This window comes from Dysidea avara, chromosome 3 (genome assembly GCF_963678975.1).
Source record: "Dysidea avara chromosome 3, odDysAvar1.4, whole genome shotgun sequence".
Classification (NCBI taxonomy): Eukaryota; Metazoa; Porifera; class Demospongiae; order Dictyoceratida; family Dysideidae; genus Dysidea; species Dysidea avara.
In genome coordinates, this window is record NC_089274.1 from 33328351 (window position 1) to 33354953 (window position 26603).

The 26603-nt window shown below is 37.5% G+C and overlaps 1 protein-coding gene across 1 annotated transcript in view; it reads left to right on the forward strand.

The window, feature by feature from the left end:
- The window catches only part of LOC136251914 (uncharacterized), a 50186-nt gene continuing 23583 nt past the window's right edge, over positions 1-26603 (forward strand). Inside the window, exons 1-5 of the mRNA XM_066044307.1 lie at positions 1-80; positions 16218-16596; positions 17467-18032; positions 18362-18417; positions 24028-24141. Coding sequence (XP_065900379.1) covers positions 76-80; positions 16218-16596; positions 17467-18032; positions 18362-18417; positions 24028-24141 — 1120 coding nt within the window. The 5' untranslated portion in view covers positions 1-75. The remainder of the gene's footprint in view (positions 81-16217; positions 16597-17466; positions 18033-18361; positions 18418-24027; positions 24142-26603) is intronic.

Consider the following 26603-nt stretch of genomic DNA (forward strand, 5'->3'; position numbering starts at 1 on the left):
GTGAGTAGTTAATTACTTGGTTCAGTGAGTACCGTGACAGTACTGATACTCAACCTGCTCAGAAACTCGTGGTGGATGCTGTAAGTGACTATCTCATTTGTGGTTTACCTCATCATTGTCAGATATACTATAATTAGCGAGCTAGTTACTGACCTGCTTACTACGTGATCGTGGCACCATAGGGGGTGCCTATTATCTATGGTGGCACCCACTAGTTGCGCTATAAGTGATGTTATTATGTATGGTCAAACCAAGGGTCAAATCTTGTACTGCGCACTATTGGTTCGTGTGCCAAAGTGCCGATAGGCGGACACCTGCCCGTCATCAAATTCATAACTGTGGTCAGCGCTGTCAAGGGGGGTGGCACTCTAATATGTCATATCATAGATAATTATCTATGATCATATGAAGAAGTTTGCTACATTATTTTGCTTAATCACGGAACACTAATTTTCACAAACTAACCTGCAAAACTAATTCACAGTGCTTTTGTTTCATTGTAACACTAATGTAGTGAAGGTTAATGGCTGTCAAGACATCAAAATAGCTCAGAGCGTTCCTTTCCAAATATCCACCTTTCAATTCATCATAGAAAAAGTAAGTGATTTTCAACCTTAAAATGACGACCTTAAATTTCCTTCTGCTATAGCTCATCTTAATCGCTATTCACTGCTATTTCCAACTGGTTTGGAATCTGAGGTATCTATCACGTGTCACAGGTTATTACGCCTTTTATTGCATGCCCCCGAAACGCCCAATACAAAATGTATGAGAAATTTGCTACACCCAGTTGGTTTAGGCCATTTTGACGAGCCTAAATTTCTGTGAATTGGACTTCTTTTGGCATCACTGTACTCACAGAGAGTTGCTCTACACGTATCAAATTTGGAAAGTTACTAAACAGACTCAAGGTAAGCGGTACACAATAATTAATTTAATTTTTAATGGTTTTTCAATCAAAATGTATTGGACATGCCTGTTCCAGCTGACATTTTTGCCATGAACAAAAGTATAGCAAATGTCTGCAAACTTCTTCATATGCCTGTATTCAGATCTATATCCTCTGTCAAAGTGGTCTCACTCGAGAAATAAGCCTTGACCCTTGACTTTTCTATAAATTTGTGTTTGACTTTTGACCTTATTCTAGTATATTTTTTGGAAATTTACGTTCAGGTCAGTAATTGATCATAATAAACACATCACAAATCATGCTTGTCCTTTGACCAGCTGCAAATTTCTAGTTTGACGTTCACTTTGACCAAGGACAACGATTGATTGATTTATTGTTTATCCTCACAGTAGTTGGCAAAGCCGTCGATCGGAGTATGGGAGTGCCACTCCCTTGCTTGTAGACTGTAGAAGGGCTAATGAGTGCGCTTTTTGGCTTGTACAAAAAGTACAGTATTAAATTTTTAAAAGCCTGTTTTGCATATGCTCCAATGTCTAGTCTCGTGTGGTCAGGCCTAGTTTTCTCTTTGTCATTGGGTAGGGAGAAGAATCCCACATTTGTCTTGATAATTGGATAGGGTTAACATGATGCATTTTCAAATAGTAGTCACTTGTGTCTATGAACCACAAGCACAAACCAATCAATGTCTAAATCCACTTTGGAGTCTACCAATGATTGAAGGCATGTCCACACGAATTCGAATTAGGAACCGGATGCAAAACGAATTCAGGCAATGCGTATTGAATCCGAATTGAATGTGTCCATACGCATTATCACGTAATGCGCATTATTAAATTTACTAGTGTGATAAACGGATAATTAAACGGTTGAGAAAACACTCATTTGCGCCAACCAAGAGAACAGTGAGTTTAACGATAGACTGAAAGGAATAGCTCGTAGTAACGCTTATACTTTTGTTTATAACGTACCAGAAGGATATTTACGAATAGAGTACGAAAAACAGCTGATGGTGCGTGATGGGTATGGGACCGTTATTCTTTCAAACTCTAACGGCTAGATACGATGATGAAACACGTCCCTGCGCTTTTATCACACCAAGCGCTTCTGTATTTCTATCCTGTGTTGTTTACAAAGGTCACGCGCAAACGTGTCAAGCCCTCACGTGCTGCATTATTATGACGTAGCAAATCCCGATTCACAGCCAATTCGTATTCAAACCACCTATGGAGGTGGATTCTTGTAATCCACATTCAATTCGAATCACCCTAATGCGCATTCCGTGTGGACGCGAATAATTCGAATCAATGCGCATTCAATTCGCATTATTTTTGTCGTGTGGACATGCCTTGAATCACTCATAAGTCTTTTATTGATTCACGGGTAAGTGGAGCCTGGTTATTGTTTTATTACAGTGGAGTTTAAGTGCACGGGACATAAATACTGCACATACGTACGCTACTGCTCATGCACAACATCACACTCGCTCGCACATGCAACTTTGCTAGAGATTTTTAAAATTGCTAATTAAGGGGCGTGGCAACTGTTTCGCTTGCAATTCTTGTTAACGAAACAGCTGCCACATTGTCTCACGAGCAAAAGTTGCCACGCTCCTTAATTAGCGATTTTTTGAATCTCGAGCAAAGTTGCGTGTGCGAGTGAGTGTGACATTGTGCTTGGGCAGTACCATAGCTACTTGTGATGTAACCTGTAACTGTGTGACGTGTCAAGATGACAGTGTGATTCGAACGAAACTAGACTGTTTTTCCCCTGCAAAAGATATGAGTAGCACAGTGCAACAGAGAACACAAGGAACTGTATGTGTTAATGATTCTCCAATCTACATGTTCATATGGTATCCTATGTTCTAACCACAGTATGCTCCAGAGCAACAGTTGTTGCCTGCCACTGACTACATGACTTGTGATCACTTACTGATCAGAACAGCATATATATGGTACTGGAAGCCATACATACAATTGATTGGTGGCCTCAGCTATCCACTGCTGATGTATCTAAGCTGGACATTTTGTCCATAAAAACCCAGTGAAAAGTTTGCACAATCTATGAAATGTCAAGTTTTCAGTGGGTGGCCCCAATGAATATTTACTTTCATAGCATTTTCTATCTACAAGTACACAGAGCATTTTCTATCTACAAGTACACGTGCCCTGTTTTCGCAGGCCCGGTCACATTTGGAATTTTCAAGGACCATAGCACATCGATAAAAAGTCCTGAAACAAGCTGGAGTAGTGCACGATATTAAATCACAGTAACACAATAAGAAGTGTTATATCCCTACTGTGCTCAGGTTACCATATATATAATGGAAATGCACAGTAGGGATATAACACTTCTTATTGTTTTACTGTGATTTAATCATGCACTACTCCAGCTTGTTTCAGTACTGTTTATCGATGTGCTATGGTCCCTACTCTAGTTGAGAATTCCAAATTTTTCTATGTGCTTGTTTGTTAACTTTTTGTAAATAATTATTATGAATGGTGAACCCATCTGAAATGACACCGCGCGCCCCAATTATCGTCTGAAAGGTGAAGTGTCCATTACACTTCGATGTCAGCTATGTTCAACCTGTTACGCGGCATTTCAAATCAAGAACTGTTAGAAAAGCACCTCTGCAATCCACGCATATCGAAAAAAATAGTGCCCCGGGTTATATCAATAATTATCGTCTGAAAAGTAAAGTATCCATTACGCTTTGTTGTCGGCTATGTTCAACCCGTTGCACAGCAGTACGAATCAAGAACTGTTTGAAAAGTGCCTCTGCTATTAAAATAGCCACTGTGACAAATACGGACGATTTCTGTTATGACAGGAAGCCATCACATGCTATCACCAATTTGACAATTTTCGCTATCAGCAACAATGAATGGGACACAAAGGAGGACACTGGTAAGTAAGGCATTGCACGTACTGCGGTATGCCAAAAGGCACTTGTCGGGCCGAAGCGACATCGAACAGTGAAAAAATCAAGCCCACAGCCTTAGCCGTTATCGAGTTACGCTTGTCTGAAGGCATCAGTCAGTCAGTCAGTTACTCAGTCAGTCAGTAGAAAATTCCATTTAATAAATTATTTTTAAAATTCCATAGCAACTTGTTGAAAGCGTTTCGGGTCAATCTGAAAGCTTGTTTGGGCTTAGTTTTACCTAACCAATACTGCCTCATCGTCATCAGGGAAAATTGAGGTTGTTTTTGGGTGATTTTATTTTGTGGGCCACGCCTACTCCTTTGTGGTCCCTACTATACACTACTATTGTAGTGTATGATGAAAATGCAATTCATTGGGGCAAGGTACTATGAATTTGTTTTTCTTACTTGGGGTGAGCCTTAGCAAGCCCCACTATGAAGATAGCTGTGATGGATTCATGTTGATTGCTTGACTGTTTGATTGCTTGAATGTACCTATCTTCATCAGATTTATTCGGGATAAAGGCTATCAACATGTAGACCAAACATTTCAACTAATAGCCACCTAAGTGCAATAGTTAGTTGGCTTCAATATGCATTACTAATCCATCTACGTAAGTGCTAACCATACTAGGCCTTTTCATTTGTGGTAACTTTGTAGGGTTACTTAATTAACTGCTGGAGTACATTTTGTCAGCCATAATACCACAACCTCAATAGGCTCCATACATTTTAACCCTTTTTAAAAATTCTGTGGTTGTGTAACCATACTGTATATCCTAATAAACAGTGTACTAGTAAATAGACCAAAGCCTGCTCTACATGCTGGTGGTGGTCTGGAATTATTCTGTCAAGGCAATCCTGAGTAATGCTGACATGGTTTTGTGGTCAAAAAGCGCTATTGATATTCATGAATGGTGCAAAGAGATAGATTTACCAGTACAATAAACTGGTAAGGACTCTTCTTTGTAACAAAAATAAGCACTTTAGGTAGTAGCAAACTTACTAATCATGGTTTTTAACAGTATTGCTAGCATTATTAGCCCAAAAAACCAATTAACTTTATCACTTAATTACAAAAAAATTCCTGCACTGATTAATCCCAGACCACCATCAATATGTAGGGTAGGCTTTGGTCTATTTAACAGTAAACTGTTTATTGGAATATACGGTATGGTTATACAACCACAGAATTTTGAAAAAGGTCAAAAATGTATTGAGGCTTGGAGTATTTTCATGGAAGACTGTACTCCAGCACTTACATCATCAGCGATTAGTCCGATTGCATACCTTCGGCCCAAAAATGAAATGGCTTTGATGTATGTAATTTTCATGAACGCTCACTTTCCATCACTTTTTGCAGTTTTATTTTCACGAATGGCACTGCCTGCAGTGTATTGGGATACCTAGATATTATTTTTGGCCATTTTCACAATTAAAATTTCATGAAAGATATCCCATTTGCAAAATGCATAAAAATTGCGTCCCTCAAATAAATACCACATATATGGTAGGTGATGCGTGCTTGTCAACCTTGATTTTGTGAGATACTGACTGGTATGTAACATTTATATAGTATAAATTTGTATGATATGATGTTATGCCTATTTAGTGCCCTTTGGGACTTCCATTTCCATTCTGTTTCACTACAGGCTTGTCTCTTCAACGCTATGCATTTACCTAGTTTTATTTATGCTTGAACTCAGGCCAAGTGCAACAATAGTCCATTTTCACACAAGGGCTAAGGAATGTGATGGTTAATAATGCGATTGAACAACATCCATTGTCCTTTAAAATGTATTGAAGCCTATGGGAGTGAGGTAAGAAATCTTCACAGTAGCCTAAACTGTACCATGTATTCTTACTACGAGAATGAAATTGTAATCTTCAGGTTGTTAGCATCATGATGGTATATAGTTTGTGGAGTTTCACTGCATTGTAAAGCAGGAAGTAGCGACTTCAGCATGGTAGAAGACTCGGTGACTTTGTTTTCAGTATCTAGAAAGTCTTCTTAGTGAGAAAAACGTTGTTACTATGTTTCTACAAGGCTGCGAACAACACTATGCGATTACAAACAAATCATCCTGCGGATAGTTCAGTAATAAACAAGTCACCATGTAGAGAGTTCAACTACAAAAAGTCACCCAGTAGATAGTTCAGCTACAGTCAAGTCACCCTTCAGCTACAAACAAATCACCCTGTTGATAGTTCAGTAATAAACAAGTCACTGTGTACAGAATTCAGCTACAAACAAGTAACCTTGTATAGATTTCAACTAGAAACTAATGTACAAATTCAAATTTTATAGTCCTTGTTGAATAGTGCTGGAACTAATGAACAAAATGTGCAGTGATATTGTCGACCTGTCAATTACGTATGACTTTTTTTTTTAATTGTTATTTCAACAGGGAGGCGACATCAGCCAAAGCTGTTTTTCAGCTACACCCTGCACACAACATACGTACATATAAACACACACATGTACAGTGATTACTTATGTACAAACTACATCACTAAAATGTTCTTAAATAACAATTTCGAAATTGAGTAAATGTTGTTGGGTCATATAAGGCTGTTGGCAAAGCATTCCACAATGTAGTTACACGACAGTAGAAACTGTGTTTCCCGTAATTAGTATTTATCTGTGGAACAAACAAATGATGTACATTTCTGCTTGCACGTCCTGTGATGCTGATAGTATACTCAAACATATTATGGAGATACACAGGAGCTAAACACATATCACCCCATTACAGTGGCGGATTTAGGAATCTATAAAGGGGGTTTCCAGTTTAGAAGGTGGAGATATACACTGACATGAGATATGCAAAAGTTTGCACTACATTGTCTGGTTTGGTAAGGTGAGACCAAAAAAAAAATGTCATAGCCCATTGATAGTACATAAAATACCTTAAATAACTTGCTACACACTGCTTTAATAGCTGCTGTGACTGCTCTATTAGAGTATCTCGATCGAGGCGCACGCCGCAATAATTAAAACATTTAATTGTTACGCAATCATTTTTCAAAGGGGGTTTCCGTGGAAACCTTGAAACCCCCCTAAATCCGCCACTGCATTACACAGCATTATGAATCAAGAACTGCTTGAAAAGTACCTCTGCAATCAAATTAAGTAGCACCAGTAAAAAAACACGGATGATTTCTGTTATGAAGGGAAGCCATCATGCACTACCACAAAATCAACGACACCTTTCACTGTCAGCAAAGGAATGGGACACAAAGGAGGACACTGGTAAGTCCATGAAGAATGCATTGTACATATTGTGAGGTAGACACTGCAGTATGCCTCACCTTTGCCCTTGTTTAAACTTATCATCCCAATACACCATCTCTCCCAATACCTCTATACAAAGTCCCCCACCATTTTTATTTTGTGATGTAATTGTGGATAGGGCTCATAGACCATCATGACTGAAAGTAAAATTCTAAACAATGTCGTGTGTTGAGAACTAGCTATATTAGATCAAACACAACATATCTATATACCTGAAGCACTTATAAAAAGTTTAAAGGTCACTATAATTAACCTTGTTTGGACAGAAATTTGGTAGCAAGTTAAATTGAAAGTAGTCTAGTAGCAAGTTTATTTAGTGTTTCGTTTCAGTAAATATTACTAACTAGCCAAAGTAGTTATTGAGCTCCAGAGGATCTGCCTGGATATTTAGCTCAAGGCTACATGAAACCTAGTAAATACATCTCACTTACACATTGAAGCCAAAAGTATGTGTTATGTTACTCTCTGTGTGAAAGGTATATCAAAATCGAAATAGTGTTTTCTGAAATGCATATATATTAGGAAACTAAAGCAGATTTTGCAATCTCATCACTGCATTCATTAACACTTGCTTGAGTGGGAGATATATTGTTATTGGTGGCTTTGGCATTTCAAACTGATACTTTTGGTGAGATGGTCACAACTAGCTGGTCCATGTTAGAAGTTAAGACATTTCTTTGTAAACGTCTTTTTTTGAAATGGTCTTTTTGTTTTGGCTAAGGTTAGTGTGAGTTATGAGAGCTGCATCATACAGTATGATAGTACTGTATAGTAGGGACAACAAAGGTAAAGGTTTGGATGTGACACATGAAAAAAATCACCCCAAAACCATCCTCACTTTTCCCTGATGATGATGAGGCAGTATTGGTTAGGTAAAAGTAAGCCCAAACAAGCCTTCGGATCAACCCGAAATGCTTTCAACAAATTTCTATGGATTTTAAAAAAAAATTATTAAATGGAATTTTCTACTGACTGAGTGACTGACTGAGTAACTGATACAGTAATTCGATAATGGCTAAGGCTATGGGCTTCACTGTTTGACGTCACTTCCGCTGGGCATGTGCCTTTTGGCATACCGCAGTACGTACAATGCATTTTTCATGAACTTACCAGTGTCCTCCTTTGTGTCCCATTCATCTTTGCTGACAGCGAAAGGTGTCGATTTAGCGGTAGCACGTGATGCATGGCTTTACTTTGTAATGAAAATCGGCTACTTTGATTGCAGAGGTACTTTTCGAACAGTTTTTGATTCGCAATGCTGTGTAACAGGTTGAACATAGCTGATAATGAAGTGTAATGGATACTTCACTTTTCAGACAATAACTGATAGCTGGGACGCAAGGGGCCATTTCTTTCTTTCAATGTGGTATGCGTGGGTTCACCGGTCATAATAATTTTATTTTACAAAAAGTTAACAAACAAGTACACAAAACAAACTAGTGTAGGGACTATAGCACATTGATAAAAGTACTGAAACAAGCTGGAGTAGTGCGTGATATTAAATCATAGTAAAACAATAAGAAGTCTTATATCCCTACTGTGCATTTCCATTATGGTATCTTGGGATATAACACTTCTTATTGTTTCACTGTCATTTAATATCGTGCACTGCTCCAACTTGTTTTTATCAATGTGCTATGATCCCTACTCAAGTAGAAAATTTTTTTTTGTGTACTTGCATTTATAGCTTTACAAGTAACATATCAGTGGCAAGTAGAGAAGAAAAGATAGGAGAAATTCAGGGCTGCATTTTCATTCATGTTAAACCCCCTATCCTCCCCAAGCCTGTTTCTGTATGTTTACCTGCTATTCAGCTTGAAAGGTAAAAACTTGTGGCCATATCTTTATGTATAAGTGATGATTGTTAAGCCTTATTTAGACTCTATATAGGCTGTTTTGGGCGGGTAATAAATCTCATATACTCCACCTTGTTTTTAGTGTACTCCATGCCTTCAGGCACAATATAACATGTGCTCAAAACTAGGTTTATCCAATCAGTATGCAAGTTTCACATGCAGTGATGTGACGAGGGCACTTATTTTGTCACATGAGCATGCACAGTTGTCATGCCGTTACTATTATCACAAGAAAACCAGCCGCTTTTGCCGAGCCTAAAGCAGAAACAACCATGGACGAGGTAAGTAATCTGAGTGTAATGTGAAATAGAGTCTAAAGTAGTTATACGAGCACAATGTGGATGTCTATGAAATTTATAAAGCCTCAGGCCCTTAGTAGCACCCTCGCTTCGCTCGTGCGCAAACTCCATGTGAGGTATAGTGGCTGATTTACTAGAGGTCGAGAATGAAGCTGCAACACGTGTTCACACTAATAACCGACCTAATGATTTAGAGTCACGCATGTGCAAATATCACAACAGTAAACTAAATATAGTAACAAGTGCATAATGTCTGTCAATCCTCAACACTCCACATTGTACCCTTATAACTATTATTTAACCTGTGCTGCTACAGTAAGCTTGTAGAGACACAAAGTCTTTCCGGCTTTTGTCAAATGCCCAAACCCTTCAGTCCAAAAATTTTAGAAGCTATTTACTTCTGATTTTGTGCACCTACCAGCAAGATGTAATTAGTAAGACTCCGTGTACACTCTTAACCTTTGTGGAGATCAATGTACAGTAGCTGTGCAGTTGACTGTGTAAACGCTACAAAGCAACAAAGATGCATGATATGTTGGGTGCCTGCCTGCCTGCCTGCCTGCCTGATAATGACTAAGGCTATGGGCGTGCAAAAAAGTAAACAAACAAGTATGAGAAAAAATTAAGGATTTTAAGTACACACTTAGAAATCATAAAAAAAAGTTGGGAAACAAGGGAGGTCACCTACACCTGCAGATATACTAGTGGACATTTAATCCTTAATTCAGTCATGGGTATATATAGACTGAATCAGGAATTAAATGTCATAGGCAAAAAGTCGAGACACAAAGGAGGTTGCCTACACCTGCAGATATACTAGTGTAAATTTAGTCCCTAATTCAGTCATGGGTATAGTAGACTGAAATAGGAATTAAATGTCCACTAGTATATCTACGTGTGTAGACAACCTCTCTTGTTTCCCTACTTTATTCTGTATTAAACTTAAAATTTTTCGTTATATTTACAAAGTATTCACTATCAGTGAATATATTATATAGTGTACATGTCAATCACATCACTTTAACAGTAGTGGAACCATTTGGCATTGACTGAAAACAGCAAGTTTATATATAGTCTGGTTATGAAAACCAAATATCAAGACACACGGTAGTGTGTCGTGCGGCCCAAGAAGCCGGCGTGTAACACCCGTGAGTATATTGACAGGAAGAAAGAAAATGCAATTTTTGCACCTCCGTAACTCTGTACTGCCTTGATGAAACAAGACGATTTTTGCTGTGGACACTCCCTCCAACTTCAGCACTCCACATTCCAAATTTGAGCGAAATCGCTTCACGCTTTCCCGAGATATGCGACTTCAAAAATTGGCTTAGTTTCTTCGTTTTTTTCTTCATATTTTTCTTCCTCTTGTCGCACACTTACAAAAACTGCTATAAAACGTGAACGCCATATCCGATTGCCTTGAAATTTGGCACACAGAAGGGGGGTATAAAGGCGCATCTCGGTACCAACTTTGGCTGGAATACGATGAACAGGCAAAGAGTTATGAGCGATTATTACGAAAAATAACACCAATATGTTGTCATGCCTACAGGTTAAACCATGTATGGGAAGAAGCTGCAAATCGGTGGGTGAATAGGTTAACTATTAAACCTCAAACCTTTTGTGGTTTGAAAGAAATCGAGCTAAAAACCAGGATGATACAATGAAAAAACCAACACTGTGTAACAATTATGTAATCGAGATTAGCTAATAAAAAAATGACTGCTTGCCACGCCTACCAGATAAACCGCTTGGGCTAATGCTTTGAAAATCGTTGTACAGATGGAGTAATCATCTTAGAAAGGCTCATCAATGGTATAGAAGAATCAGACTTAAAGCCACGGAGTTATAACATGAAATCCAACTTGGTGCAGCAAGTGCAAGATCGAGATACTCTAATAGAGCAGTCACCCTAATAGAGCAGTCATCCTAATAGAGCAGTCACCCTGAAGAGAATTCAAGAGATCAGCTAGAAACAAGAAACCTGTAGAGAGATCAGCTAGAAGAAGTTACCTTGTAGGGAGTTCATGCAACTATGAAAGAGATAGTTCAACTAGAAGAAATCACCTTGTAGAGTTCAGCTACAAAGAAACCACCATGTAGAGATTTCAGTTACAAACAAGTCGCCCTGTAGAGAGATCAATAGAAGAAGCTACCTTGCAGAGAGTTCAGCTACAAAGAAACCATCATGTAGAGAGTTCAGCTACACACAAATCTCCCTGTAGAGAGCTTAGCTAGAAGAAGTTACCTTGTAGAGAGTTCAGCTACAAAGAAACCATCATGTAGAGAGTTCAGCTACAAACAAATCTCCCTGTAGAGAGATCAGTTAGAAGAAGCTACCTTGTAGAGAGTTCAGCTTCACCCTGTAGAAAGATCAGCTAGAAGAAGTCACCTTGTAGAGAGTTCAGTTACAAAGAAACGACCATGTAGAGAGCTCAGCTACAAATTAGTGACCTTGTAGAGACATCAGCTAGAAGAAGTTACCTTGTAGAGAGTTCAGCTACAAAGAAACCATTCTTTAAAGAGCTCAGCTGCAAACAAATCACCTATACAGAATTCAGCTACAAACAAATCACCCTGTAGAAAGATCAGCTAGAAGAAGTTACCTTGTAGAGAGTTCAGTTACAAAGAAACCACCATGTAGAGAATTCAGCTACAAACTAGTGACCCTGTAAAGACATCAGCTAGAAGAAGTTACCTTGTAGAGAGTTCAGCTACAAAGAAACCATTCTGTAAAGAGCTCAGCTGCAAACAAACCACCTATACAGAATTCAGCTACAAACAAATCACCCTGTAGAGAGATCAGCTAGAAGAAGTTACCTTGTAGAGAGTTCAGCTACAAAGAAACCATCATTTAAAGAGTTCAGCTTCAAACAAATCACCTGTGGAGAGTTCAGCTACAAAAAAATCTCCCTGTAGAGAGATCAGCTAGAAGAAGTTACCTTGTAGAGAGTTCAGCTACAAACAAATCACCCTGTAGAAAGATCAGCTAGAAGAAGTCATCTTGTAGAAAGTTCAGTTACAAAGAAACCACCATGTAGAGAGTTCAGCTACAAACTAGTGACCTTGTGGAGACATCAGCTAGAAAAGTTACTTTGTAGAGAGTTCAGGTACAAAGAAACCATTCTGTAAGGAACTCAGCTGCAAACAAATCACCTGTACAGAATTCAGCTACAAACAAATCACCCTGTAGAGAGATCAGCTAGAAGAAATTACCTTGTAGATAGTTCAGCTACAAACAAATCACCCTGTAGAAAGATCAGTTAGAAGAAGTTACCTTGTAGAGAGTTCAGCTACAAAGAAACCATTTTGTAAAGAGCTCAGCTGCAAACAAATCACCTGTACAGAATTCAGCTACGAACAAATCACCCTGTAGAGAGATCAGCTAGAATAAGTTATCTTGTAGATAATTCAGCTGCAAACAAATCTACCTGTAGAGAGATCAGCTAGAAGAAATTACCTTGTAAAGAGTTCAGCTACAAAGAAACCACCATGTAGAGAGTTCAGCTGCAAAGAAATCACCCTGTAGAAAATTCAGCCACAAACAAATTGCCCTGTAGAAAGATCAGTTAGAAGAAGTTACCTTTTAGAGAGTTCAGCTACAAAGAACCATTCTGTAAAGAGCTCAGCTGCAAACAAATCACCTGTACAGAATTCAGCTACAAACAAATCACCCTGTAGAGAGATCAGCTAGAAGAAGTTACCTTGTAGATCGTTCAGCTACAAACAATTCACCCTGTAGAGAGAGCAATTAGAAGAAGTCACCTTGTAGAGTGTTCAGTTACAAAGAAACCACCATGGAGATTTCTGTAATCAATATATGTATTATATATATATAATTTGTACATTTACTGATAAAATATTTAAAGTACATCTACTTCATCTTTTCTTCTCCCTGTGGTAAAGAAAAAAAGATAGGTTAAAAAAGTCCCAAAGCCGGCCATAGGCCGGCTTTGGGGTATACAAATACAAAAAGAAATGAAATCTAATCCAAAACAGCCAAGCTGTAAAAAAGTGTGCGGCCCTCAAAAAGGCTATGGTGAAAAAAGATGTGAAATCCAAGGTGACGGCCAAGAAATGGCTGTGATGGTAGGTTAATGGTAAAAATTTTAATAATGACAATTCAGGTGAATTTTGTGCCAAGACCAAGCGGCACAAAAATTCACCTGAATTGTCGTTATTAAAAGTTTTACCATTAACCTACCATCACAGCCATTTCTTGGCTGCCACCTTGGATTTCACATCTTTTTTCACCATAGCCTTTTTGAGGGCCGCACACTTTTTTTACAGCTTGGCTGTTTTGGATTAGATCTTGTCTACAAGAAAAAAAGCCACTTCATCAATCAGAACCACTACTATTTACATACATACATGATATGTGCTACATTGGTTAGTAGGAGAGGATTTACACACTTTGAATAGCATCTTAGTTTGTGTATGCCATTGTGTTTAACATATTTCTTATGTATTAATTGGAATAATTTTGTTTAACTTAGAGTATGAAGAGGAAGCCATCTTTCTGTAGTTTCGTTTTCTGTTTCTACTCTGTAGTAGAGTTGTGATAAGGTTTCTAAGTTAGTCTATGTCTGAGAATACAGAGTGATTCGGGGTGTATGTGCTGCTTAGATATTCTCATTGAAAGCTGAATAGAAGAATGTAGAATCCGGATTCTCAAGCTCCATCTTGGTAGTTGACCCCATAATATTGTCAAAAGTTAATAAAGTTGGCATGTGGTTACATGTTGACTTATTTGTAGCTGAACTCACTAGGGTGACTTGTTATGTAGCTGAACTGTCTACAAATAACTTATAACATAATTGAACACTACACAGGTTGATTGTAGCTGATAATCTCTCTACAGGGTGACTTCTAACATATGTATAGGGTGACTTTTCTGAACTCTCTACAGTGTGACTTGTAACCTCTACATAGTGACTTGCCAATCTCTCTATAGAGTGACTTGTAACATAGTTGAACTCTCTAAAGGGTGACTTAATTATAACTACAGGGTGACTTGTAACAAAAATTATGTACAGAATGACATTTTGTAGCTGAACTCTCTGAAGGTGACATGTTAAGTAGGTGAACTCTCTACAGGGTGACTTGTTTGTAGCTGAACTCTACAGGGTGACTTGTAGCGTTGCTGGACTCTCTACATGCTGACTTGATCATAGCTGAACGAACTCCACGGGTTCACTTGTTTGTAGCTAGACTTACTACAGGGAGACTGGCTGGCTATGTAGCTAAATTCTCTACAGGGTGATTTGTAACATAGCTGAATTCTCCACATTGTAACTTGTCACATAGCTGAAAGATTTAGTAGAGTGACTTTTTATAGCTGAATGCTTTAATGGGGTGACTGCACTATTAGAGTATCTTGATCATGCACTTGTTACACCTAGTTGATTTTCATAGTGTAACTCTGTGGTTTTTTAACCTGATTCCTTGTAAATTACTGATATAATAATTAATCTACTTATATACCTATTTCCATTAAGTGGTTTGCCTGGCATGACAAGTAATACTTGTTTATTAACAAAAAGTTGATTGTTACACATAGTTGGAATATTAGGTATATATCATTAATTTTTATCAAAATTTCTTTCAAGCCACAAAAGGTTTTTGCTACTATGGTTAGTCCACGTACAGTCAAATTTTCAAGTCCTTCATTCAAGCGGTTTACCCTGTAGACACAACAAAAAAATGCATTTGTAATTTATAAAATTCACGCATAACTGCCTTGTTCTTTATTTGATCTGTATGAAAATTGGACTGTAATACTGTCTTGTTTCCCTCCAAGTTTGAACTATAGCACAGTACAAGTTATTGTAATTTTGCAAAAGAGGAGTACGAAAATGAAGAAAAATGCAAAAAAAAAATAGACATACTTTGAAGGTACAGATCAGAGGAGATTGGACGCGTTCATGTGAGCTGTACATTTTCATTGGAAAATCTTTGTTTCAAGACAATTTTATTAAAACTATAGTGCATTTGAAAGTTTATGTATTTCTAAATCTAACGGTGTGGCGATCCCCAGCGAACCCTACTGATTTGGCTGGTAACAAAGCCAGAGCTTAAAGTGCCAATAAAATAAATTATACAAAATCAGTTTTATTGAGGAAGGTAATACAGCGATCTCAGTGTAACGCAGTGAAGGGTCATTGTTTTATTATAGAAAACGTACGTGATAAGCCTAGTGAAGTTTTATGCACCAAATCACAATTTGTTAATTTCACCCCGAATCTCAAGTGCCTTGAGAAAACAAAGTACATAGCCTTGAAGCCTACGTGAAGAACAATCTGAATATCTAACGAACCCCAGTGAACTCCATAGTTTTTCAGTTTAGTATTGCGACTATTGAGGGTCACGTGAAATACCAAAGAAAAGAATGCTATTAAGAGCAATATATTTAAGTAGCGCTTATAGCGCGTCCAACCTCCTCTGGGTGCAGATTATCTAACAGACTACATGGTTTTGATCCAGCCAGCCATCTTCATTTTCAGAACCTTTGCAATTTTTGAACACTGGACCACTTTCGCCACAGTTGGCAAGTAACTGTAGTAACTTTGTGGGATTCAATCCCAGCAGAACTTTTGTTACAGAGGAAGAAGAGTTGTTTTGAAGGACATTCAAAGAACCATCATGATGTGATGTATAGTAACTGTGTGCTGTATGTAAAGAAAGGCACGTATCTTGGTGATGGCTGGACAGCTTCAGCTACAATGTGGTATAGGAGATGCCTCGCCCCCACAGAGTTCCACACCACAGCAAAAATGGTTCAGGAACTATTGAGCTATGTATGTGTGAAAATGGTATTTTCTTGGTTGCTGTAAAATACACACTTGTCTGTCAGGCGGCTGCACTAGCTATACTTAGCCACACTATACATTATCATGTGTCTTGATTAATGGATTGTTTTACAATTCCTTCAGAATTATTATGGAACCAAGGGGTAATAACACACTTGTCCAAGAAATTTCAGAATCTCATACTGATGGTAACCAAACAGTTTGTGGGGAAAACATTGCACTCGAAACTATTTCATCTGGTAACAAGAATGGTGGTGTATCTAATGAGACTGATAAAAAATCACCCACTCCGGATATTGAAGCAATGGCAAATGATAATAAATACTCTTCATTTGTAAATGGCAATAATAATATACGGCATAAACTATGCATGGCAGTTTTGTTCTTATGTGCAACACTGTCGGTGATAGGAGTGATGCAAATTCCCATTACACTGTTTTATACTGATCCGCCATCTGGTACTGTTGAAATAAGCCGTATTGCGGATTTTGAGAGTTGTCAGGTAAGTTTACAACTCTATATAGGCTTATATATACGTTTGTGTGTGATTGTATAAGTGCTTTGTTTATTTCATCTTTAAGGAACTATACTACCAGGACAGCGGGGGAGGAGGGGTGAGAGGGAGTGGGCACTGTCAATGTGTATAATTTATTATGAATAAACGTATACAGTGTATGGGATACCTTTTGTAGTAAGCTATGTTCTTCTGGCTTGGCTTCATAACTTGTCTTCTTTATTTAATTTTCTTCTCAAACAACATGCAGAAATGTGATAACTTTTGCATGTGTAATCCAGTTAAAGTACATGTTTATTGTTCATTATACATATAGCAAATTTGTTTACAAAGAGGTTAAGCACTGACAATTGTTTGCGTAAACATTTACCAATGGTTAAGATTATCTAGATGGATGTTAAATTGTTTCCAGCCAAAGCACTATTGTGTCATTATTAAGCACTCATAGATGAGTTCTTAATACCAGTTAAACGTTCAGCTTTGCCATGATTAGATATAATATACAGTATGGTGTATGAGGATAAATTAAATTTTAAAATTGTGAGTCATAGCCTATAGTAAGATGGGAAAGGGATTATAGATTGTACATAAACTCATTATTCATACTTTACAATTTGTATAAAAAAATTTCAAACCTTAGAATTTACCACTGATAATTTGGTAATATTCAAAATATAATGGTGACTGTGAAGTAAAATAATATATAAACTGTTGGAATTCTTTGAGGAGTTAATCAGTGGTAGCAGTTTGTTGTGATGTACTATTTACGAACATCAGTAGCTAGTTTCTGGTTGACTAGCCTTGGGAAAAAAATTTGATCTTATTACCACATTATTATGTATACGTTTCTATGCATAGATGAATTCAAAACTAGATCAGCAAATCAGATCATCTACAAACATATTAGCAGGAGTATGTCAGTTTAAGTTAAATAAAAGTACAGACTTGTTCAATAATTGTAGTAACATTGCTTCAAATCTGAATCATGTATACAGCCTTGGAGCTATATTGCAAAATGATAGATGTGTGGAGGATGGAGTAGATTTTTTCTGTGATGTTATTGATTTTCTCTGTGATGGTTCTACTAATAGCTCATTATCGCTAAGTGAAGAATGTGTTCAGATTCGTGATAATCAGTGTGCTGGAGAATGGAGAGTTGTTGAAAATTTCCTTAATCTTTCACTTCCAGATTGTAGTAGTTTTGATGAAGGTGCTAATCTGACTGTATCAATCACTCCACAATTACCATGTCCAGATGACTTTGGAGTATTTTGTGGACTGTGTCTCCCAATTTGTGGTAGAACATTTGCATACAGTGATAGTGTTGTAACAGCCTACAATGTGTGGCAAATTATTACGTTAATCATTGGTTTGACTGGAGGAGTGATCACCTTGATTGCGAGCATTGTAAAGCACACAACAATGTGAGTAGTCTAATTTTGTACTCAAGCCTTCTACAAGCGATGAAAGCTCCATAGAAAATGTAATAAATTTCTATGTTGGTTTTAATTATATCTAAGATATGCTGCACGGTTTGAGTGATATAAGTAGTTTAGAAACATTATATACACCATTATTATGTAGAATTGAATCAATTATTTTCACAAGTGATGACCTACACTGACTTTACACTCACACTGACACTACACTTTTGTTCATATATAATAAATATGCACACCTGCACTGACTTTCCTTAGCTGCATGCACAAAACATGATCATGTGTCTTGATGCTGTGCACACTGTATTTCTCAGGTTTCATTATCCATTGATCTATGTGATTTATGGAACAGTTGCTGTTCAGGTAACTGGTAAGTACAAACAAGTTGTGGCTGATACACTGTGCATCTGTGGTACAAATAAAGATAATTTGCATCTATTTGTTACTCATTTTGCATGCCGCCCAAAATTCCACTTTTGAAATTCTTCCTACATGACAAAAAATCACCTTTACAGAATAGTGTTAGTCCATATAATCAAGACACATGGTAGTGTGTTGTGTGGCCAAGAAAGCCGGTGGGACCACACCGTGAGTATATTGATAGGAAGAAAGAAAACAGCTTTTTCACATGTGCATAGCTCCATGGGCTCCTTCTCCAAAGCATACCATTTTTGCATCATAGCTGTTCGCCAGGTATTTCCCACCTATCATCAAAGCATTAGGCATGTCTATAAAAGCAATCCAGTGGTAGCACTCGTGTTTGCTGGGGTGATTGACCACTCAGCACGGCAAGGGCTATCAGCCTTCACTGGCTTGGGTGATTAGTTGTACTGGCATGAGCAGCATGGGTTATTAGCCTGCACTAGAGCATGTGGGCAACTGTTCTTAATTGCCCACAAAGAGTGCTTTATTGCACAATTAAAGCACTCTTTGTGGGCAATAAAGCACTGTTTGCTGGCGTAAAGTGCACTTTATGAAAATTATTAAAGTATACCTTTTCCTTTGATCTCACCCACACATAGTTCTATAAAATACATTTATAAGTCTGTCTTCAATAATCATTGTGTCTATATATACGTAGAATAGAAGAAATGTGAGTAAAAACAATAATTCCTAAAGTTAGCCATTGGGGCCTTATAAAAAACAAAAAGTAGTAAAGTCCACACAAAAACAGCCAGCTGTGAAAAAGGTGCGGCCTTAAAAAAGCCTGGGTGAAAAAAGTTGTGAAATCAAAGGTGGCAGGCAAGAAATGGCTGCAATGATGTTAATACTAATAAATTGTAATAATGGCTGTGTTTTGTTAAAATTTATTAGCATTAACACTATTGGAGCCATTTCTTGGCTGCTACCTTTGATTCACAACTTTTTTCACCCAGGATTTTTAAGGCCGCTCTATGTTTTCACAGCTTGGCTGTTTTTGTATGGTATGTAATACCACAGATTATTAATCCCTCACAGCATTAAATATAACAAAACACTTACAGGTGGCTGGATATAGAATTTTTTAAAAATGCCTAACTTTAAATTTCAGTCTCACTGCCTGCCTGCCTGCCTGCCTGCCTGCCTGCCTGCCTGCCTGCCTGCCTGCCTGCCTGCCTGCCTGCCTGCCTGCCTGCCTGCCTGCCTGCCTGCCTGCCTGCCTGCCTGCCTGCCTGCCTGCCTGCCTGCCTGCCTGCCTGCCTGCCTGCCTGCCTGCCTGCCTGCCTGCCTGCCTGCCTGCCTGCCTGCCTGCCTGACCACAGGCACAAGGCTAGAGGCCAAACAAAGCAGTGCATGGCCACCATTTTATGCCACAATAACAACCTCGCCAGTGGGATATGCCTTTTGGGGTTCCGATTAGTGTAGGCCCTCTGCGCCTTGTCTTTTCTTTTATTTTTGCTTGTCTTCTTCATCCAACAAAATCATATTGAGGAGTTAATTTTCTGTATCAACCCTTTCTTTCAGCAGCATATTTAGATGCCACAGAATTATTTCAGAATTCAAAAGCATTTCAGTCCCGGCGCTACTATAAGAGGTATACTAGTTAGATATCTGTATTATCTGCACCTTCGCGATTGGGATCCCGTTTGTGATAGCAACAAATCTAGATTGACTAATAGCGATAGAGTATGGAGACCGCACATCATAACAATCTAGCTATTTACTTAACAGTAAACAAGATGACCTCATCCTTTATTGGTCTAGCTATAGCTGCACACCCCTTGGCTGACTTGAGATATGCTTTAATGCAACAGTCACTCTAATACAACAGTCATGTATGATATTCTAATAGAACAGTCACAAGTTACACCATAGCTTGTTGTGCTACAAAAAAAATCTAAACAAGCTAGTATTATTTTAAAATGAAGTAGGGATCTATACTATAAAAAAGTAGTAAAACAAGAGATAAATGATGGTATTACAGCATAGTTCGGTGGGAAAGTCCCTACTTTGGCACATTAGCTATAGCAATTATTTTAGTTTAGTGCCAAAGTAGGGACTTTCCCGCCAAGCTAGGCTGTATTACCACTTGTTTCACTACTTTTTACTGCATAAATCCCTACTTCATTTTTAAATTGACAATTTTTTTAAAATGCTAGTTCCATGTTAGTGGTTTTAATTGCAAAACTCAATGGAAGCATTTCTTGTCACTTTAAAGTTGTTTTTGAGCTTGATTGTACTTAATCAATACTTCCAGGGAACCACAAAAGTAATGTGGCTAAAGATAGGAATTAAATTTGCACTTCAGGTAATGATCTTCCTCGTTTAAGTACTGTTTGTAATTTTCTATATATACACGTTTTACTTTTCCTCACACTCTGCATAATTTAGTGAATTACTTCTATAACACCACATTGAAGGAAAGAATGGTGCCATACACATAATTGTACAATGTAGATTTCAGATTTCAACAGGTTCTGCCTACACAGCCCTATACATGGAGAACGAGGTATGAAGCTAGCCTAGAACAAATCTGCTTACGTACTTTGTCTGTTGGTGGCATGGTGCAAAATTTATGAGCAATTTTCAACACAAAGCCATGGGATGAATAGAAATGTGATACAAAGGAAGACAAAGGTACATGCATTGTACATACAACAGTATACCAAAAGGCACCTGTCAGGCTGAAGTGGTGAGAAAATCAATCCTATAGCCATAGTCATTATTGAGTCAGGTTGTAGTTAATTAATAATTCCGCTAAATAAAATTTTAACATTTGTGGCAATTTATTGAAAGCATTTTGGTGCACTTTTGGCTTGTAATTGCCAATGCACTGTGAAGGTATTGTGAGGCTGGTTTTCTGGTTAATATTTTTATCTGATTATTTTTACATCTTCACAGCTTGTGTGTACGAACCACAATCAATTGGTGTGCATGCTGAAGGCATGCCAGTAACTGGTGGTGGCTGGCATCCATGAGTGATTATTATTAACATTGATAAATGGGAATGGGCTCACTGGAGCAGTGGTAGCTATGTGAAATGTGCAAGTTCTATCAGAATCAAATTTTTTGGTTAAGTGGCTCCTTAAAATAGAACTTGATTATTCAGTGTTTGATTGTGATGGTGGCTAGGTAGTGAAAGATCTATAGATGGTCAACAAGTAGTAGCTGTAAAATCTTGCAATTGTGCTGAAGTAAAAAAAGTGATGCTGTTCTACTACTGAAGTTCTTGGATGAATTAACTTGTGGTGTGCTCCTGATCTTGTTGAACTGCTGGCAAAGGTGATGCTGTCCTTGATGTTGGAAGTTATCTGATGCTAATAATTTATTTTTGTGATTTTGTATCATTTGAGTTCATAGATATACATTAGTGGCAGAAGAAAAAAAATTGTATGTTGAGTAGCAAAGATACAAGTAGAAGGAAAATTAGCAATTTTAAATTGGATTAAGAATCAAAGAATAAAAAGGTAACAAAACAAGGGAATAGCAAATAGTCAAACAAGAGTGGTTGCCTCCACTAAACATCATACAGTATGGTAGTACACTATATTAGGAATCATGGTGAGGTATCGATTTGCGGTAGCGTAATATGGCTTCCCTGTGGCTGTGGTGGAAGCTATTACGCTTATTACCCGTATTTTCCATAGTGATTGTTCTCATACTGTTCTTCATTTGTATCACTGTGTAATGAACTACCTGCCTGCCTGATGCATTCAGGCAAGCGTAACTCGATAACAGCTGAGGCCATGAGCTTGATTTTTTCACTGTTCGACGTCACTTCGTCCTGAGCTGTGCTTTTTGGCATACCACAGTACGTACAATGCACGCATCATGGACTTACCTTTGTCCTCCTTTGTATCCCTTTTTTTTTGCTGACAACCCAAGGTGTCAATTAGTGGTAGCGCAATCCATGACTTCCGTACAGTACATTTATAAACAGGAATCATCAGTGTTTTCCAGGGTAGCTGGATTGATTGCAGAAGCAATTCTAACACTGTTCTTCATTTGTAATGCTGTGTAACGGACTGAACTTGGCTGAAAGTGAAGTGTAATGACCCCTGCACTTTCGAGGCAGTAATTGTTAGTCAGGGTGCGCGAATTGTCGTATTTTTGTGGTGACTGGATTGATTGTGGAGGCACTTCTTCTGCTGTTTTTTTGTTTGTAGCGCTGTATAACAGGTTGAACATACTTGAAGGCAAAGCGTAATGGCCACTGCACTTTCAAGGCAGTACTTGTTAGTTGGAGCGCATGAATCATTGTATTTTTGTGATGACTGGATTGATTGCGGAGGTACTTCTTCTACTGTTTTTTGTCTGTAGCACTGTATAATGGGTTGAACATAGTTGAAAGCAAAGCATAATAATGGCCACTGCACTTTCAGAGCAATATTTGATAGCTTGAGCATGCATTCAGATGAAAAATTTTGGTGCCATCCTTGATGCAGTATGCGTGGGTTCACCAGTCATAGTAAGGTTGCAAAACAGTAAACAAACAAGTTTAAGGAATTTTAAGTTCGATTAGGGATCATAGAAAAAAAGTAGGGAAACAAGGGAGGTCGCCTACACCTACAGATTACTAGTGAACATTTAATCTCTAATTCAGTCTTGGTCCAAGAAACTTGTATGTATATGCATTAATGAACTTGAAAGCAATAAAAGATAAATCCATAGGGTGTGCATTGTATTAGCTGTGAGATGCAAAAATCATGGAAATAATTGGTAGCTGAAAAATATTGGAGCTTTTTGGTAATTTTAACTTACTCAACTCACTATGGACCTGCAAGATGGCTATATAATTTTTAATAATTTCTATACTCATAATTATTTATTAACTTTTTATAACAAACATAACTGATCATTATACCACATTAGTTACCACATAGGTGGGTTATTTTCAAGGGGGAAAATATTCACAATTTTGTGGTTGACATTTCATTTGAGAAAATTTTCTTTTGAATTGATGCTAGCTAGTTATAGATTTTTGGTACCAGTGATTTATGAAATTTTATTTCCCAGATTATTTGTTTACAAATTTTTAATCCTTGAACATACTTCACTATCTGGTTCTCTTTCATTACATATGATTACATATGACCAATAATATGGGAAATGCTCTACCTTTACACATGGGGAGGCATGGTACAAAAATTATGGACATATCCCATTTCGGTTTTAGAATAACATAAGCCATATATATGTCATTGACACACTAGTGGTCAAAAGAAATGGGGCACAAAAAAGAACAAAAAGTACATCTTATTGTGCTGGCATTGTGGGCCACATTGAATAACAATTGTACTCAACCAATGCTACCAATTAAGTCAACATGAAGGAAACATGACAATGAAGTCCAGTCAATATTTTTGGCAATCTTTGTGACTCCTACTATTTGTACATGGGCACATTTTTTTTCAAACTTCTTACACTTGTAAATATTTAGCAAGTTACAGTGAGTAAGTACTACTACAGAGAGTTCACTTTTGGACTGTACATTTAATCTGCATACACTGGATAGCTATGTAGTTATGTATGATGTGTGTTTGCAAATTTTTCTTTTCAGTTTTTATTCTATCCTTTCCTGTCCTAATTGGATCAAGCAACCTATTTTGTAGCCATGATAGTTTTCTTGTTGCTGCTAATCCAGAGGAATCAACTGTGTTTTGCAAGCTGCAAGGTGCATTTGTATAATTAGTATTGAAATTTTACATACGTACATATGTATGTGTTTGTAAAATGTTTTCTGAAAATGAATCTTCAAAGTCACCTGTGAACAACACAAACTGACTATTTTACCGCATTTCCTTGATTAAATGTCAAACTTTTAATAGTTGCCACATTTGAATAGTGGCCACACTGTGTTCTTAAAGATAGAGCATACAGTAATTTAAAAAAAAAAATTTAATTTCAAGACACACGGTAGTGTGTTGTGAGGCCAAGAAAGCTGGCAACCACACCACGAGTATATTTACAGGAAGAAAGAAAGTAGCTTTTTCATGTGTGCATACCTCCATGGCCCCTTCTCCAAAGCACACCATTTTTGCATTATAGCTGTCCCCCAAGTAGGGTACACCACACAGAAAAGTTGATTAAATTTGCAACAGCCATTTGCAAGATATGGACGTTCAAAATTTCATTTTAATTTCTTCGTTTTTTTCTTCTTATGCCGTATGGTGGCTACAGGGTCTTCGATTTCTTTTCGCACACTTAGCAAAAATTGCTATAAAATACAAATGTGTAACTCAATTGCCACGATCTTTGGCACAAATGACCAGCATGTACTGGTGGATTCACGTACTAAGTTTGTTGTGAATCTGAGTAATATTCAATGAGTTATGAGCATTTATTCACGTAAAAAAAGACCAAACTTCTGTCATGGCTACAGGGTAAACCAAGCATAGAAATAACTTGAAAATTGGTGTATAGATAGGCTGATCATCGTAGCAGTGCCTTTTGTTAGTTTGAATAGCAGTAGAGTTACAGTGACAAAGTTATAAAGCAAAAACTAAAAATGGTGGGATCGAGATACTCTAATAGAACAGTCTCCACGGGGTAAAAAAGGTGTGCAAAAAATGTCGAAAAAAAGCTTACCAGAGTTCAAACCAGGGACCTCCATACCTAACATCTGCATCCTTAACCACTGAACCACTGCTACCTTGGCTGATCACTTCACTTAATTTCTGCTTTATAAATGAATTTCTAGTTGAAACCTGCTCATAATCAAACGTTTGCAATTTCATAGATCTACCAATAGAAGTGCTAGATTGTTCTAGAACATTCTATGTACGTTCTTTTAGAAGTCCTCAAAACAATGTGCACTCTATTAGAGTATTGCAATAATGTTATCAAATATTGAATTAAATCATGCAATGAAATACATTTATAAGTCTGTCTTCAATAATCATCATTGTATCTACATAGAAAAGAAGAAATGTGAGTAAAAACAAACCTCAAAGTCAGCTATAGGCTGGTTTTGGGGCCTTATAAAGTACAAAAAGGAGTGAAATCCACACAAAAACAGCCAAGCTGGAAAAAATGGTGCGGCCTTAAAAAGCCTGGGTGAAAAAAGTTGTGAGATCAAAGGTGGCGGCCAAGAAATGGCTGCAATGATGTTAATGCTAAAAAAATTTAATAATGGCTGTGTGCATTGTTAAAAATTTATTAGCATTAACATCATTGCAGCCATTTCTTGGCTGCCACCTTTGATTTCACAACTTTTTTCACCCAGGCTTTTTAAGGCTGCACCATTTTTTTCACAGCTTGGCTGTTTTTGTGTGGATAAGGCTTTACAGCACAAATGCCATCCTTGAATAAATACCACGGCTATTATTTGAGTCTGTAGTCCTTGATTGTTCTAAAGAGTTTTCTGTTTATTCTTGGATTAGGAAAAGGTGAGGTAGACTATCCTGCAGTATTATTCTCATTAAGGACGAAAGCAATAGTTGTTCTACATGTAGAGACCATATTTTTCATCTTTAGTACACATTGCAATGAAACATGAAGTAATTAACTATGTACTGTTCTTATAGCAACAATTTTTGTTTGCTATACTGAATGGTCGTTGCACTTTAAAGCTGCATGTTATAAACACTGCCCTTGAATAGTAGCCAAACTGATTTTGTACACTAGGCTAATAGGCATTTAACCAAGTAAATGCGGTATGTTAATAGGAAGCCAGACCATTTTGTTAGAATACAATAAATTACCTGTTGATGTTACCAAACTTATGGTCTATAGACCATATACTCTAAATGATTATGGTACAAAATAATCAGTACCATCACATAACAATGTAAGAATGTTTAGGCAGAAATTTAGGGTCTAAATAAATGTGTAACTAGAAAGCAGGGTTTAGGTGCTGCACTGATATTAATTTTGTTAGTGTGAATAACTAAACGTATTGTGTTTATAATTAAGTGTTTATAATTAGGATGAGTAATATAGCAATGTAATAGTCTTCATGTGTTGGTAAATTCATGTTTCTGTTGTGATTTACTGTGGTGGCACCATGTATGGTTTCTATGTATTATTGGTGACCAGACTTTGTAATGTAAAGGTAGTGCTTACATACAATCATTTGTATACTGGTGTATAGCTGATTTGTAACACTGCAGCAGCCTTTGATCTAACTACACACCA